This window comes from Cyrtonyx montezumae, unplaced genomic scaffold (genome assembly GCF_038088225.1).
Source record: "Cyrtonyx montezumae isolate F1298 unplaced genomic scaffold, pur_monq_1.0 scaffold_4, whole genome shotgun sequence".
Classification (NCBI taxonomy): Eukaryota; Metazoa; Chordata; class Aves; order Galliformes; family Odontophoridae; genus Cyrtonyx; species Cyrtonyx montezumae.
In genome coordinates this window covers 22380561-22399004 of record NW_027072045.1, presented here as the reverse complement: position 1 = coordinate 22399004, position 18444 = coordinate 22380561, and the positions used below count along the sequence as shown (strand labels likewise).

General features: G+C 38.7%; 1 protein-coding gene across 1 annotated transcript in view; it reads right to left on the bottom strand.

The window, feature by feature from the left end:
• GLUD1 (glutamate dehydrogenase 1) overlaps positions 1-18444 on the bottom strand; it is a 30082-nt gene that overhangs the window by 9402 nt on the left and 2236 nt on the right. The window contains exons 2-6 of the mRNA XM_065746822.1: positions 9021-9101; positions 8158-8213; positions 7230-7293; positions 5927-6021; positions 1303-1482 (exon numbers count right to left, since the gene is read on the bottom strand). Of these exons, the coding sequence (XP_065602894.1) occupies positions 1303-1482; positions 5927-6021; positions 7230-7293; positions 8158-8213; positions 9021-9101 (476 nt within the window). The remainder of the gene's footprint in view (positions 1-1302; positions 1483-5926; positions 6022-7229; positions 7294-8157; positions 8214-9020; positions 9102-18444) is intronic.

Sequence of the window (18444 nt, the reverse complement as noted above, 5' to 3'; positions counted from 1 at the left end):
TAACATGTGTAGGAAAGATGGAAGGAATTCATGTGTTACTAGTCTAAATGCTACTGTAGAAATGAAGTATTTTAGCTGGCAGTGCAAAATTGTGTTCTTTATTCCAGATAAAGAGAAGGAAAGTGTTAATGTTATTATGAAAGGTTCAAAATGGTATATTTTACCAATGTGAGAAGATTACAACTATGCATCTTGTAACTGGCATGGTCTTAAGAGGGGTTTATAGATTTTTGTATAACCATTCTGAGTTTGGACTAACATTTGCAGGCCAAGAAATATTGTTTGGGTAAAGAAAGCTTACAAGTATAAAACTCTTCTGGAATGAAAAACAATAAATATATAGCTTCCTGCTAGTTTTTATGTTTTAATATAAAAGGTTGTATCTTTTAAACTTTCAGAGCTGTTCTGTACAAAACAGACTGTTTAAATGTAGATAATCCTACATTTTATTACCATTTTCCTATATTGTTACAGGTGTTTAAAAAAAAAAAACACAAAAAAAACTCCCCCCCAAAACTAGTTTTCAGTTCAACATTCTAGAAGTGCAGGAAGACTGTGATGCTGTCCCTCTGCAGGGCAGAGATGTTTGTGTGAGCCCACAAGCTAACTGGAGTACTAGGTTACAATTAAAATTAGAGTGTTTCTAAGTATCATGTACAGGCACCAAAGACAACTCAAAACAAAGAAATCCCTCAAATCCTAAATTTAACCTTCTGTTCAAAGCTGTTGAATAGAACACAACAGTTCTTTAAAATCTGAAGAATTATGCTTGTTACTGAATACCCAAGCCTTTAAAAATCATCAATTAGAGCTTCCAGAAGTTTCATGAATGCTGAAGATGAATATTTAACCCTAAAAACAATTTAGGGTAATGTGTTGGTTTTTCACTTTTCCAACTATTCATTCCATAGTAAAACAAGAACTTCCTTCTCTCCCTTGTTTTTTTTTATTGTAATAAATTTAATGTAGGCAGAAACAGTGTCACAGCTCATTTAAAAGCATGCAATGTTGCTGTGCATGGAACTGCTTAATAGTGTCTCACTTTGTTCTTTGCAGTTGATGTTCATATAGACTGGAGATTTGGCTTTATGCCCAGAGTGCAATTGTAAGTTCTGTTCTTATAAAACAGTCCAAATTAAAGGGCACCTGTGTTGCTTGAAAAGTATTTCTAAACTTTAGGAGTAAAGGTTAACTTAGAAGTCGTAAAACCCTAACAGGCTTTATTGCTACAGCCCTTTTTAAGAGAAGCCCTGTTAAAACTTTCTTCATTGAATTTTCCCGCTGTTAAAAGAAAAAATTTACCTGAACAGCAAATGTTTTATCTCCAAATCCAGGAGTCATTCCTAGTATACTCATATATGATGCTTCATTGATAAAATTTTCAATTCCATGGAAGAGACCACGACCAGTTGCAGATATTCGTCCGTGGATCCCACCCTGGCTGATGGGTTTACCAGTTACGCATGCGTGTGCATTAATATCCTGTAAAACAGTGAAGGACTTGTGAGTTACTGAAGTAGTCAGATAATAGTTGGAATGGGAAACTTTGTGCACCTCAGGGATAAGGGAAAACAGGTATTGTGAGAGTTGAAACATAATACAGTGTGTATACATCTAGTTTGTTAGTTGGTTAGTTTCCTTCCTCATCTTGTGTGAACAGCTTCTCACAAGTACTCTTGCAGATGTCAGGAAAGTTACATAACTGGACATGTTCTGCACATTTTCTGTTGCATTAAAGTACATATGTTAATGTAAAATTGAAGTTAGTTATAGTGATGTCATACTGCACAGAACGGATCTTTAATAAATCAAAAAGCTTTGAGATACGTTTCTCAATATTCACTCCTATTACAGCCACACTTCTCATGATTCTTGGCATTTCAGTCTTTTAAAGGGCTCAGATGTACTCCTGGACTAGACCCAGCTAAAGCTGGTTAATCATTTACAAGCAGTGTTTAGCATTCCTTTATAACAAATTCAGTTTAGGAACTACGTGTCCAATAGCTTCCTGTTGTAAGAATACAGGTATAATTTGGCCTCTGAGGAAAATCTATAGTATGAAGATCATACAGGAAAGTAAGATACTTACTAGCTTTCATGCGCTAGACAGCCAGCCAGGAAAAAGTAGATTATTTAAAACCAGAATGGATTTTTCAGTTGGAATTAGTAATTTGAAAAAACTTCTCCTAAATGACACGCTGCTGTGCCTTGCTCTTCTGTCACGACCAGTTCCCATGCTCCCACACCCTCAAGGCATGGTCAGACAGTGCTTTGGCACCCATTGTGAGTCAGAGAGAAGGGATGAAAGGGAGTCTACAGAAATGAGTCTGCCAGCAGCCGGATGGGTTTCTCATTTGCCAGCAGCACAGACATTGGGAGGCTCCCTCCCAATACTTGTGCCAAACACATTTGCATGCCAGTGGCCTGAGTGAAAGATGCATGGTGAGCGGAAGGAAAGGTGCAGATAAAAGTGGTGGCAAAGTGGTAGGAAACAACTAGAGCCATAATGGAAGCTAGAACTATTTTTTGTTTGAAAATGGTAGTGAGTTAACCATAGTATTTAACAGCCCCTTTTTGAAAGCAATAAAAGCAATGGTGGACTTGACATAAATTTACTAATTCAGTTTCCCAAAACATAGCTGCATTTCTCTTGTTAAGCTGTCTGCTCCCTCTGGTGGCATATCCCCTTTAAGTGAGATTTGTGGTAGTGATTTGCAAGTGAATGAATTGGCACAGTGTTCAGAAGTATTACCAGGTTTTCATTCTGTTCTTCCGCTTGAAAATACACTTTTTGCCTACACGCATTCACAAAGCAGGAAGAATGCTTTATAAAGACTCAAATTATAGTCTTCCATCATATATGAAATGTATTTATTAAGTCCCTTCACATGTCGTATCAGACAGACTACTGGGACAGGAAGTATGGAAGAGTGGAAAGGACGAATTTAATCAAGAACTTTAGCCAGTTCAGTGATCTGGAAACTTGGTATGGATTTTCTGGAACAGTTAACGTGGTAGTTAAAGACTTGCATGGTTTGGCAAGAAAACAGCATGAGCTGAGGGTAGGTTCCAGTCTTCTTAAAGCCACATATACAAAACACTTGATGTTAAATTCCTGAAAACTTTGATTTTTTTTTTTAAAGGAAGTCAGTTTGGGGCTGGGGGGAGATGGAGGGGGTGGTATGTGGAAAATTAGCACACCTCAGGGCAGAAATAATGTCCATAGCTTTTCTTCAACCTGGAGAAGGCCTTCCAGAACTTAAAGGGAGCTTTTAAGGAAGGAAAACAATTTTTTACACAGGTAGATAGTGATAGGCCAAAGGGGAACAGTTTTAAAAGAGGAGTGATTTAGATTTGATGTCAGAGGGAAATTTTTCACTTGGAGGGTGGTAGGGTGCTGGAAGAAGTTGCCCAGTGGAGCTGTGGGCACTCCATCCCTGGAAGTGTTTTAAGGCCAAGTTGGATGAGACCCTGGGTGACCTATCTAGTGCCTGATTCAGTTGTTGCAACCCTGCCTGCAGCAGAGTGTCAGAATCAGATGATCTTCGAGGTTCCTTCCAACTCAAGCCGTTCCATGATCCTTTTAATAAGGAGCTTGTACAATGTTGTGGGGTTTTTTTTCCTGGATTTAAAGACTTCTGAATCAGTCTCTGAACTTAGCTGGTGAAGTTAAGAAATTCTAAACTTCTGCTTGTATCTTAACCCTTTTCCCTGATGCAGTAGTGTTCTTGCTTCTCCAAGTTTCTGACATCATATGTTAGGTTTCAAGCAGACTCTCCCTATCTAATTATTTTATTTGACCTTTCCTTTTCACTTTAAGTTCCATGAACACATCCTATGTAACCACTGACTAACCAAGTATGTAGATTTCTCAGATAGCTTCCACTCACCAGAGTGATCTTTCCACTCAAGTGAATGCAGTCCTTTGCATAACTTTCATCTTTCTGAGTTACAGTTAGTTTCAATTTTGTTCAATAGCCATTTTTGTCTCTTAAGCCTGCTTTCCTCCTTCCCCCATGGTTGCTTTTATCTATTTCATAGTTGTTCAGTCACAACTTCAGTTCCTGCTGTCTCAATCAAACTGGAATATCTTTCAAGTAACTCTATAAACTACTTGTCATAAATTACTTCCTGCAGCTTTGCCAGAAGTGTTGCCTTCTTTCTTTACACCCGGCCATCTTCCAGAACAGCTTGCAAGTCTCACTATAGCTACTGTTTTCTTTTCCATGCAGAATCAACCTAAGAAAATGAAGTAAACTTGATTCAACTTTTCCTTTTTAGTTAAATTTTAATTTGTCATTAAAAAAAAGCATTTAAATCCTCTCAATTGTTTTTGGTCAAGAGTAAGACACTGCTGTTCAAGGAGAGCCTAGGAATAAAGAGCTGTTGTAGCACAAATCAAATCGTAATTTCATCCTTAGCAGTGGCTTTTTGCAGTGATGTATGCACACATAGGACTATGCAACAAGCTCATGTGACTAAGTGGAAAGAATAAGAAATACAGCCATGTAAAATTCTTTTCTTTGGTCTGTGTGTAATATTCCACATTTAAAATACTTTCCTGTACAGAATAGTGGGCAAATTAACTATTAACAAAACCAGCTGTGTGCTGAAAGCCTTCCATGTCACTCTCAATAGAGTAATGATGTTGCATTGTAGTGGAATATGTACTTCAGTGCAGTGAGTTAAATGTTAAAACAGAATGCCTAGACACAGTGGTTTCCTTAAATGTTGGAATGCTAAGTTATAACTGGGGAGCAAGCTGTTGCTTTGCACCCTTAAGTTTTTCTGAGATCTTCCAGCTCTTCATCAGTTCTAAAATTTTATTTAAAACACTTAGATATGTGAGTAACAAAAATCAAGTAGTTTTAGACCCTAACAGCTCACTGTACATGCTATTTAATTTGATTAACAAGCAAGCTAAAGCTTACTCCTCAATGTTTTCTTTTTCCCTCCTACAAGATAATGTATATTTCAGATCTAGAATAAGCCATGCCATCTTCTCCTGCTGTTAAAGGATACAAGACAACACAGGCTAGCTTTCTGCTAGGGGACTGCTCCCTCAGGAAAGGGAGGCTCGTCTTGTACAGGTATATGAGGAAGAAATGTGTCAGGTAGCTCTAATGCCTTGTTAATGGGGGCATATACTCTGCTATACTTCTGAAAAACTGTTGGAAATAACCACAAAAAGCGAGAATAAAGCATACGTACAATTCAAAAGGCACTGGGTTAGGCAAACATGCAGTAGCTCAACATATTTACACCCTAATATGAAGTTGTGGCAAGACTCCTTAGGAAAGTATGACCTGCTGAAATAGCAAAAAATGAAAACCAAGCAAGAAAGATTGGATAGCATAACAGTGGAGTCTTAAGAAATAAGGTGTACATAATTTCTTTTGCCAAAACTGTCAAAAATGTAAGGTTTTCCTAGTAAACAATCTGTTTTGGTACAGTCAAAGCGGGTACAAATAAAGGAACATAAAGATCAACATAAAGGTCAAATAATGTGGGTTTGTTTTAATGTTCTAATAAGTGAGAACTTCTTTACATGGTCTGGAGGCTCAAAATCAAAGCTTTTATTAATAATGCTTATATGTTGAGTAGTCTGAAAGTGAAATATTAAAGTATTTCAAAGACTATAGCCACTATTACAAAACCAATATTTAGCAAATTTAAGTTAGTAATTATAGTGTCAATGACAAAGTAGGAGCAAATAGTAACAAAAACACAGAATTAGACCTTTAAGAACAGTATATTTCTGCTGAACAGCCACAATTTAAGCCAAATATAAAAAGCACTAGCCTTTAAAGTTGTCTTTCTTCAACTGTGCCCTAAAAACCTTTAGATTCACACAGTCAAATAAAACTATATATTAAGCATCATGGTAATAAATTTCAAGATGTAAGTACTTCTGCTCAAAACTTACATAGTGTCCTATTGTACTGGCATAAGTGTCAGCAATCCAGGACATCTCCCTCTCCCCTGTGCTCATATCAGGAGCGGGCACATCAACTCCAGGACCTGTTGGCAACAGTGAGAACAGCTTTTAAGGATCCCACAGTAGTTACCTTCAAACATTAGTCCCCTGGGAATTGAGAAGGGTTTGGCAGAGGAGAGCTGTTTTCCTGGTTAATCCTCTGTTCGTTATCAAGGAACTGATTCTTCTGAATTCTGGTACTGATTCTTCTGGATTCAGTTCAGTTTTAAGTGTTGCATCATTTCATACAATACTGTCAAAACCATCAACCTTTCATACAAGTAAAACTAAGTTTGTCACAACTCAGTAAAATAATCCACCAAAAGCAGTTTTACTTCTTCTCGTCACAGTGACAATCATTAAAGAAGGGCAGTAGTTAGGTATGATTTCTATATACCATGCTGTTAATTTTTATTGCATTAGCTTTCTTTTTGCATCTGGCTGAGTTCCAATTTTTTATTTAAAAATTGAAGATAGGTGACTCCTAGCCATTGCACTGCAGCACACACATTTGACTTTTACCCTACCTTTCAAGTGACTTTACATCTTTCTTAGGCTTTTGAGAGAACTTTCACACATCTGTTGCAACAAAAGCAAGTTCTGTTTTTTCTAGGTAACTAAACTTAGCAATTACCAAACCTATTTAAGATCAGTCTCACTCAGCAAGATCTTAAATCCAACTCTGCTTCTACAAGGTTGTTTTAGTAAGTATTTGGAAGAGGCTTGTGAAAACTACATAGCAACAGCCATAGGTTCTGTTACAACAGGCACCTATACTTCTTGTCTGTGCTTCCCCTGCAGCCTCTGGCTGTCATGGGTGAAGCCATCAACTTTCTCTGGGGTGGACCTTCCACTTCCTTCCTCTATTTCCTCAGATGTATGCCAAAAGCCTCAACTGAGACTACAGTTACAGCAAAACAGCTTGATACTAGAAATTAGCATTGCAACAGGTTTGGTCACAAATTTTATAAAGGGTTTCTAAGAGAAACATGAGTCATTTTAGACCCTGTGAGCTCAGCTCTTGTGGCTTTTCAGAGCAGAATACAGCTCACAAGGAGAAGTTAAGACATAGTTCCCTTTACAATTAAAATGCAGTGACTCAGTTCTTGGCAGCATTTTGCTGGAACTGTTATATAAAAATTATTTACAGATCTCAAACACAATTATTTTAAGCATATTGTTTAGTGGATAACATTAACCAACAGTAAACCAGATTTCTAAATCTTTACAGTAATAACTGTATGCAACATACCTATGAAACCTTTTTTTGCCAGCTCCATGGTAAACCTTCTTGTGATCTTTTCCAATTCATTATCCTATAGAGAAAATGCAACATTACAAGAAATCATTAGTGTTCGTAACCACTTGCTAGAACTTATTTCCAAGTATAAAAAGACACTTTTCTTTTTAAGGATGATTCATATGCTTATATAGTTTATATGCCATTCCCTAACATTTCCTTGTACTGCCTGAATACCAAGGGTATGTTCAACTTTCTTTCTGTACATTCTGATCCTTAACAAGTCAGGAGTACAGCACAGGAAGAACCACCTGTGCAGAGATTTCCATCACACATCTGATAGCCTATGTGAGAGATTTATACCTAGTGACATCAACAGCCAGCCTGGGGGTTATGTTATGTAATCAACACAGTTTAATTACTTTGCATAAATCCTTACAGAGTTTTGAGCTTAGAATATCTGGTATCTATTCAGGATTATTTTCTATGAAAGTTATTTTAAATGGGGAAAGAAGGCAAGCCTGCACTGAATTATTTATAAGCCAAGTTAGTTACACTGGAACAACATGTTAAAAGGTTTAATGAAGCACAAAACTATTTGTCAGTATGATCAGAAATGCTAACTTCTTTTCTAGAAACAAATGTGAGCCTTTAGTAACAATATCAACTTTAAAAAGAGGATAATCATCAGGTTCCAAATTACTTGTAGTCTTCTTACTTCAAGAAAAAAATTAACAACTAACTGAAGGATTTAACCTTTGAAACACAGATCTGTTTTGTACCTATTGCAAGCACAAGCTAAACTCAAATTCTATTGAGGCAGAAGTGGCAGGAAGTCTCAAGTTGTCAGTAATACCCTTAGAGCCAGTAGGAGCTGAAGTACTGAAGCTGGCAGGCTTCAGTACTGCAGGTAACTTTTTCAATCTGTGATTAAGCTTACTGTGTAGTTCTTGGGATTGATCTTCACACCAGCCTTTGCTCCACCAAATGGCACATCTACAGGAATGCGAAGGAAAATAATTTTATTTCTTTGACAGTAAAGGCAGAGCACATCAATAATGTGTGAGCAAATAAGTTTGTTTTTTTTCTGGATTGACTTTTTGCCACATTTCAGTCTTCAGAAGTGTAAGTCATAATCTGATCTGGGTCCTATTAAAACAGGAAATATTTCAAGGGCAGCTTGAAATTGCTCTTTCAAATTCCAAAGCTCATTATTAGATTTTTTCCATGTTCCAAGGTTTTGTGCTCATTTCTACAAGGTGATACTGCTTATTTTTTACTGTTTCTTCTCAAAATTAGAAGTCTTCAGAGAAGCACCTCTATGCTCAAAGATATATTGTTTACAATCAGATAATGTACAGATTCTCTTCAACCTGCCCTACATTTCAGCAGTCATGTATGAACTGTACTTATAAACTGTGAAGTGAGTTTATCGTTCCTTCATCTCCGCAGTTTCCCTGTCTGAATCCTTTACAGCCTCTATCTGTTCCCCTAAAATTAGCAGCCTACTAATAAGTTTGTTACACATTTGTGTCCAAGAAACACTACTTTAACAGGAGAGTATCTACCAGAATTTGGACTTTCCAAATGAAGTTGCAATTTTATTCAGGCTCAGGTGTCTGCAGTAACTGCAGAGGGAATAATGCAATTTGGTTTGGTCCCTGAATTTTTTGTTTCCTAACTTGCTAAAGGTTTTAATCAGGTTAGTGTCTAAAACTTAATCCTTCAGATGCTTTTCTGTATGTTATATCTGTGCTGATAGCAACTGAAGGTTGTTTTTTTGCTTGAAAAATCATCACTTACCAACCACAGCACATTTGTATGTCATTAGAGATGCTAAGGCTTTCACTTCATCCACACTAACATCCAAACTGTAACGAATACCTGCAGCAGACAGGAGAAAAAAGAATTTACTGAACAAATTCACAGGTATTTATAAAATTAGGAAGGTTTTCCCCAGACCTGTATTTATCAGTGTACTTGCTTTAGAACTTTGAGGACAATCTCCCATTCTCCCACTTTCTTATCTATCCATTCTTTAGTTAGAATTCAAGACTTCAGCAATTCTGTTAAGAAGTTGAACAGTAGCAGTCTTCCCTGAGAGGAAGACAAACCAGGCTAATAGATAACCTAGAGAGGTTCTTGAGAGGCTGATAAGGCTCATGAGCATTCCATAAAATCTTTAGCTTTGAACTTCATTCATTGTTTATACAAGATCAACTGCGTACCTGACTGTAACTTATCAGTACATGGTAAAATCAAGACCTTGTTAGAGTAAAGCAAGCTCCTCCTAAGTTGCCAGCTGTTGGCTGTACTCTAACAAAACCATATGCAGCATCAGAGCTCTGACTGCTAGGTGCTGTCAAGTAACAGAAAGCTGCAAGCCACTCCTCTAATTCAAATCTGTTCAAAACATTTTGATAGAATAACTCTATCCTGGCTGGCTCTTGTGAGACCAGGCCACCCACTGCACGGTGTGTGGAAAGCTGCCCTTGCTTGTATTTCCTGTTCTTAGTCATCCAGCAGCGTGTGCTGACAAATGGTCTCAATGCAAATTCTAACAAATTGCTGTGGTCTGACAGCAGTGAGGGTGCAAAAAAAAAAAAAAAAAGAGATCACAGCCTTTCAACTTTTTCAGAACTTAACAGGAAATGATTACACAAGGGCAGGGAGATCTGTCACCTGCCTGACTCCTGCACATCTTCTAAAAATGGGTTGTAGCTGCCCTGCCCAGTAGACTTGCTGAATTTGATGTTAAAATGTATGCACCTGGCAGTAGTTGCATAACTAAATATTTTTTAGCCAAACTGGTATGATCTTTAGGTTTCTGCATATATGCATCCTATTTAGGAACAATACGATGCCCAACAAACATGCAAGAAAAAGCCCAACCCTCTAGCTATGTGTGAACCTCTATCCAAGTTTCTCCTACATCACTAATGAGACAACAGAACTCTGGAGGATTTATTCTCTCTTCCCTCCACTTCCCAAATCCTTGGCAGTAGGTTGTGCCAAGCTTCACGGTGGATTGTAGCAGGCACAGAGTGTCCTTTAGATGCTAGGACAAGGCATCGCTAATTCCTTATTATGTAAAGAGAAGACCATGTTCAGGTCCTTAGGAGTGAAAAAGGACAGCATACATTATCCAGACTAAAGCACTGTGCCACTATGAAAGCCAGGCCTGAATGATCTGGAAACCATCCCGGTTTCAGAGGAACTGAGTGCTGCTCAAAACGAAGGGCCAAGCTCTGCTTTCTTATGCCTGTTCAATTGGGAAAAGAATGGTCCAGTCCTCCACAGAACAGAATTTAAATTGTGTGTATATGGGGGAAGGGTGGCCTCCAAAGGCAAATTAACTAGTTTATGACTTTAGTAATATCTTTACCTCTGGGCTTTCAAGAACCTCTCTCAGAGAAACAAATCTTTTGAAATATGGGATCTATTACAGTCCAGCACAACACCTGAAGACAAAACACATGCGCTTTTTTAGCAGGTCTTACTCTGATCTTTCAGAGGAGCAGTAAACCTTTTGTGGAGCCCTGAGCAACAGTAAACCCAACAATATCACTGACTGTCCTGCCTGGGGATGGTGGTCCTTCCTGGCCCTGCAGGGATGCTCTGGGGAAGGCCTCCTCCAGAGCACTGTTGCAGCCAGCAAAGTCCCCAAAACCTTGCTGAGACGGAGTGAACTCTGCCCCTCCAGCCCCAACAGAACCAGGACACTGTATTGATTCAACCCACATAGTTACTCATACTTCACCAGGCTGTGTACACAAAGCTGTTCTGCCAGACAGATGCCAGTACTACTCCTGCAGGCACCCTGTGTGTTGTTTATTCAGGTATGGAAAGCAGTAGAGAGGTTAAATAGTTCAGGATAGTTGTTCTGTACAGTTTTAACAGGGAACCAAAATATAAATGGAGAAATTAGCTCCCTCACATTTCATAGGGAAGATGCAGTATGAATAGTTGAAAGAAGAGTAGTTTGACTGAAGACTCCAGCAGAATCTCCAGCAACATTGCAGTACAGTCACAGGTTGCTGTAAACTTTATTGTAACAAACATTAAACTTTTAAAGCAAGTGAACTAGGGAAAAAGCCCCAAGGCTAACTGGAGCTTTCAGCTGAAACACTTACTTGTCACCCATATACGTATCCTAGAATAGGGACAACTTTTAGATTGAGGCCAAAATTATCCTTTTCTAGGCAACTTTATATCTTGAGCAGAAGTTAGCTTTAAACAGTTTTAATTTAAAATGGCATGTTGCATGGTTTACTGTTGTAAATGAGAGACTAGTGAAATCTGACTTGAACCAACTTCACTAGGCACTTTATTCCAGTTTACCTACTGAAACATTTTATTTATTATAGTGCTGGGTATGGCTCACGGTGTGGATTTCAGGTTCCCTGACAGGAAGTTCCTGCCCTCTGTGGCATGGGCGGATAACATCTAAGATGTGCCAGCAGTTCATTCTGTTTTGTGGCTTGGCTAGTTACTAATTTGCAGGAGCTGTCATTCTTCTGCAGCAGGCCCACCTCTTGATAGGGAAGTTTTCTGTGCTATGCTGGTAAGACTGATGAGAACCAGGCATCTGAGAATGCTGTACATTCCAAATGCGAGGGGATGCACAAAGATAAAAGACTTAATTTCTGTTTTATCTAGATGTGAGTGGAATTCAGTTTGACAGCTTTCTAATTTGGCAGGAGGAGAGCATTGCCATTCATTTGTACGGCTCTTTTGGCAGTGTTGCTATGCATTCAATAGCCTGATTCTAAAAATGGACCATATATACAGATAAAGAATTGTGGTATGTTTTTGTGGTTCGTTTTTGTCCCTTTTCAAGATTCTTAATATACAAGCAGTAAAAGTAACCACTACGCAGCTTCATTGGTTTTTGAACCCTAGTATGTTCCACACAGTAAGTCTCTGGAAACTTGGGACTCTCACAGCAAGCTAGCCAGACAGCATAGTTTGCAGAAAGCCTCCAGTTACAGCATGAGTCACTGCCATGGAAAATACTTTTCACTGCAAAAACATACAGATACTTGTTCTAGTTAAGAATTCTCCTTCCTTGCCCCACCCCAAGAAGTTAAACAGCATGCTAAGTCTGAGTTTGTTTTTCTATGCGCAAGACATTCCATATGAGGAAATATTTTCATTTTAGTGTTGTTTCATTACTGGTCAGCAGAAAGGTCAGGCTTTGCATTGTCTTAGCTTTTAAAGCTTCCATTTTTTGACCTGTATTGAGGAGACACAGTTCTCACGATTACCTCCTGTGCTGAGCCCAGAGCTTGTTTTGGTCAAAGGGAAATTTGCTTATGATATAAGCTTAGATTCTTAAATGTTATAGATGCAATTTCACTTTTCCAAAACGAGGCAGCAAAGCTCTCGAAGTACACTACTTTCTGAAACAAATGTCAAAACAGTAGTTATCAGTATGACTGCATTTTGGATGCTCTGATTATAGCAGTCTGTTAGCGTTTTAATCAGCAGGTCTGTACCAAGGACTGTACTAACAGGCATGCTACTAAGATTTCTTTGTTCTTAAAAAACAGCTACACACCATCCTAGATTTTATGTTTTACAGATTCCAGCCTGTTCTACCACACTCAGCACGTGTTTTGCTGCCTTAGTAAAAGTTACATATAGAACCATCAACTTCTGGAGGATGACAACTGCTCTTCTATCATGCTTGAGAATCTGTTTAAATGTAGTACTGCACACTTAAAAAAAATAATTGGTGTCACTGTTTCCTGATCTTCTAGTGCAGTGATGACAAATGATAGTACCAATATACTCTTACCACTATCAAGCATGAAGCACTCAAAGCCAAGTCTCAAAACTAAAGCACTGCCATAGCAACCTAGGAAAACACTCAGCAAGCTGCTCTTCCTGCACTGTCTTGGTAATCTTCGCAAGTGTCCCAGCTTCACCATAATGCAGAACAGATTCGTATCTCGGTCCAAATTATTCTTGCCTAACTGAGGCTTTTGTCCTGTGCTGACTTTAGTGTTCTCTTCTAGTTGTGATTATCATTTGAGCTTTGAAACTTAAGTGGGTATTTTACAGGTCACTACTCCTGTTCAGATGGTGCATTCGTTCTGCTTGCCTCTGCCTGCAAAATGCTTGCTCATCACAGCAGGCATTTTAGGGCTGAGCCACTATATATACAGCAGACAGCTGAACAAGTTTTATGATCTTGTCTGAAACCTTTTAGGACTCACTATGGCTGCATTATTCTCCCAATCAGCAAGACCTGGTTCTGCAATGGCTATGTGGGTTAACAGCTCACCTGACGCCACCCAAAGGCTGAGATTCAATAAGAATGCACACCTTGTTCAAACTACTCCACAGAACCCATAAACCAACTCCAGCATTTACTGCAATGCATTAGTTCTACATCTCTAGATTAAGAATATCATTTTCATTTAAATGAAGTTTGGGAAGTAAACAAGACTATGGACTGTACTAATTTCACTTTCTGCATAATCACTACTATATATATATATATATATAGGAACAGATCATCCAAGCAATCCTTAGGCTCCTTCAGAACAAGTATATTTTTCTATATTTCTAAACAAAAACAAAAAAAACCCATCCCTTTTGTCTTCTCTTTAAAGAAGTTACTCAACCTTATTTAAACATACGAAGTGTGTTGAACAGTACAATGTCAAATCAGTAATTATGGAAGACTAAGAAATTCCTAATCTTTAACAAAGCAGGATGAGTAATTTAGTGCTGGAAAATAAGAATATTGTACAACAATAAGCTGCAAGAATTACTCATCCCTAAATTCATCTCACTAACTGCCAAGGGAGGAGATAACAGTATTTGTTTCTTCACATACAGCATTAACCAGCTACAACCTGGGACAGGGGAGATGATTCCCACCATTCTGATCTACCTAGAAGTATCACTCCAGTGAGCATTAAGGTACTCAACACAAAAAAGCAATTCAGTACACAGCTCCTTGTGTACTACTAACAAGCTGTTCTACTACTTGAAATGTGAGTAAATATACATGCATGTAAATTTATTTCATCCTGTGCAAAGAAAAGCCAAGAATACTGTATTACAACAAGCCCCTGGAGGCAATAGTAAGATCTTGCATTCCTAAAGGTGAATACAGCAAGTGTTGTATACCATTGAGCAGCCACATCCTACCTGAATGTATGCAGGCAGAATACGGCTAGGAGGTTGGATCTTACCTACAGAGCTACCTCGGTACTAAAGGATGAGGCCATCCATCCAGCTGCAGTGAGGGCTGACAGAGAGAGGCAGCAATGCTGCTTCCACACAGATGTTAGTACCATCAGCACAGTGTGAGCAGAGGCTAGGAATAACAGGTTGGCTGTGGCCAGTTCAGATGCCATCGGAGCCACAAAACAGTAAGCCAATGCTGTGCTGATATGAAGCAGGTAAACTTCATGATGTGCCTAAGAGTTTAGATCTTAATGAGATGGAGCTGATGCAATTCCTGCAAATCAGATGCACAGAATACCTGCCAGGATGACCCAGAGAACATGAGGGAAACTCTCGTGAGAGGTTTCCCTTCCTCACTCCCCCATGTGTTTATCCAGCAAGCCTAGTGCTGAGAGCGTTCTCTATAAATAGACAAGGAGCCAACGGTAGCAAAGGAAAACAACTATTTAAATCAAGGACAAAGCTGGCTACTGCACAAACTGCGTGAGATGACTGCATGAGAAAATAGAGACTAGAAAGATTGAAAGCCAAAAGGAGCCTGCTACAAGATTATCAGTGGCAAAAAAACAATGCTAATGGTTCAAGGAAAACTCTAACTAGTTTACAAAAGGACAGCAAAAGCACAGGCTGCATGCTCCCTATCCTGCTTTTTTTGCTCTTCAGTTTATCTACATATCCATTACGGGACTAATTTAAAAGTTTGTTATTCTACAGTAAGAAAAAAGAAACCTATGGAAATAGGATACTCATATAAGCCTTAGCTGTAGAACTGCAGAGGTAGGCTAATTACTGTTTTTATTTTTATTTAACCCTCAGATTCCTTCAAAATTAAACCTGTTTCCATAGTTTATTTCACTGTGATAGCAGTCAAGCCACCACAAGGGACTGAACTGGTCTACTGCAGACAAGGCTATCAGCATCTATGCATGTTGTTTCAAACAAGGCTGTGTGCACAACTGAAGCTGTTTGGTGACTGGATGTTGAGATTAGCTTTAGCACTAGATAGCTGCAATGAGAAAACTGCAGCAGTGGTAAGACGAATAGATGTCACCTTACACAGTAAGAAGGTCATTAATGTGAACTTGGGTCAAGTTAGAAGGAAAAATGGTGATAGGCAGAAGCAGACAAAATCAGAAAATAAGATAGTTCTGTAATACTGAAAAAAGCTCCTTCCATGAAACAGCCAAAGTAGCACCACACAGAAAATCATCAGGTTCATCTGACTCCAAGTCAACTGAGCAAGTGAAATAGGTCATCTGCATTCTGATACAGACCAAAAGCAATAGTTTTGAAGTAACATATAACAAAGTTTTTCGAGATGCCTGTAAAAGTCAGAATCTACCCTGGAACTAAAGAAGATTTTAAAATTTCTCTGTACTGAGGAAGCAGATAAGACTCAGGGCAATTTGGGTGAGCACAAACAAAAGGTAGGCTGTTTCCTAACTCAGATTTATTTGGTTTCATTGATAACAGGCTTGCTGTGCAGTCAGTTAACATGAAAAGGCTTTAAAAAGTTTTAAAACCATTTTATAGCTGTATCCCCACAGTAAGTGCTGCCTAGCAAACATGGAATCAGTTCCATACTACTTAGCAGGTGGGAACTCAAGCTTATTCGTATTTGCACAGTGGTTATTTTCACTAACCTAGTCCCTCACACTACCCTATGAAGGAAGACAATTGTCATCAGACACATGAAAAAATTGCTTAACCAATTTTGTACCTCCCATAGAACCTGATAAAATTGTTTACAAAGATTCATTATTTTAAATAGTAACTGTGTGGATACTCTTCAATGGAGTCATCTGTGTTCAGCCATTTCATTTCCTGTACCCTATTTGGTTTGTTTTAATTCTTCAGCCAGCTGTCAGTGCAATGAATAAGAGCAGCTGTGGTTTCCTGTTAGTGCTGGCCACTAGCATGCAAGCCACTATATAAGCAAGGGAAAGAACAATCTGACCCACTGCATGGGTCCAGCTACTGTGAGCATCAGTCCTGTCTTAGCAGTGCTCAGTCTGGATCTAAGTAATCTGAGTTCCTCCATGCAAGAAAACTGCTCATGACCATAAATATCTGAAGGGCTGGTGTCAAGTGGATGGGGCCAGGCTTTTCCTGGTGGTGTCCAGCAACAGGTCAAGAGGCAGTAAGCACAAACTGGAACACAGGAAGTTCCATGTGAACATGAGGAAAAGCTGCTGAGAGAGCCCGAGGAATCTCCTTCTCTGGAGATAGTCGAGATCTGCCTGGATGCCTCCCTGCATAACCTACTGTATGCAACCTGCTTTAGCAGGAGGGTTGGACTCTGATCTCCAGTGGTCCCTTTCCAACCCCTACAATTCTGTGGATCTGCAATATGTTCTCAAGGAGAGGAGGTACTCACTTAGTTTTTAGTCCAGTGAACAGCTCACCTGCGGAAAACATGGCGTTTAAACACTAGATTTGTGTGTTGTGAGATCTACCACTTAGACCACCATTTTGGAAAGATTCCTGAAGCACAAGAGAAGCATGTCACAAGAAAAAGAACTGCTACCTTCCTGAGTTGCAAAGGTTTGCAGTCCTCAGAGACGAGAATTCTTTTACCAAAAAATTATGCATTACAAGATGCAGGAAGAAAAGTTATTTCTACTGTTCTCTCTCCGTGATGTGAAAAACAAATCCCAAGTTACTGAAACTTGCTTTTTTCAGTTTGTATGTAGTGCTCAGTTTTCCTAAAAAGCACTTCTCTTGACCCAGAGAAGAGTTACTACTCTGAAGTAGTACTACTGTGCAGTGACAGTGCCTGATGCAAGCAAGTCAGCTTATGTTTCTAGACTCACCTGTTGGGAGATAAGAGTGAGATAAATAAACTATTAAATAATTTGCTATTATATTAATATATCAGTATTGGAACATTAGAAGAAGACTACTAAGATCAACATACTTATTCAGGAATACAGGAAAACAGCCAAGTTTGTTCTAAGGTACAGAAGTTTGTCTACACAAAAACTAAGGGACTGATCTTGTTTGCCATTGTCCAGCACAACCCACGTGTTCTGCCATTCCATCTCTGTATAAAGCCAGTTACATGCTCAGGACCCTGACTTTCAAGGCAAGCCTCTTATGGCATTTGTTCTGCTGAGTTCTGCATAATTGCAGAGAACAGAAATGACCACAGGAGGTACAGAGGACCATTGGTCAAGGAACGGCTCAGTTTCTACTGGCATGTATCATCTGCAAGCACTTTCTGCTTTAAATCTGCTTTATAAAGGTCAACCTTGCTTTAAGAAGTTTGGCACTTTCCAGATCATCAGGGCTGGACTACTAGGCAGGGAGGGAGGTTTTACCAAGGGGGAAAAGTGTGGATGAAAAAACTGAAGATGACATCAGTAATAACTGAAAGAAACAGATTCTAGCTGCTACAATGCTAAGCCATAAACACAGATGTTTAGTAGAAACGGTAAGGTGCTGCTTGAAGTGTAGCATCATAAAAATAATTCAGTTTCTATTCCCCCAGTAATTGGGCTCTCTCCAGGTTTACAGCATTTAAACATTAAAAAATGTATCTGATTTACAGTATAAATTCTTTGTTAGTTCATGGTTAAATCTGTGAATAAATGTAAATAAAAAGGTATGCAGAAGTAACATACAATAATAAAATAATGAAGAATTTTAGTATGGATATGTGCCTAGAAATAAGGAGTAAAACTAGACAACATCCTTGGAAATACTAAAACTATTTATTTCCTGCCCACCACACTTGAATCTTCAAATGTTCTTCCATCATCTGTCTAAGCTGCAAACAGAACAATATTTAACATTCTTCAAACAAATCTTATTAATATGTGTACTTTACTTTTTCTGTAAATGTCCCTAAAGATGCAAACCTAAATCCAATTACAATTGACACAATAGCTAAAGCTCAAGGAATACAAGGAAGATTGAGAGCTCCTTCAAAGAGTGAGAGGTGACAAAGCGTAACAATTTGCTAGTGATTACCTAGCAGTTAACTAAAGGCTCAGTACAAACTACATGTCCTTAAAAACATAAC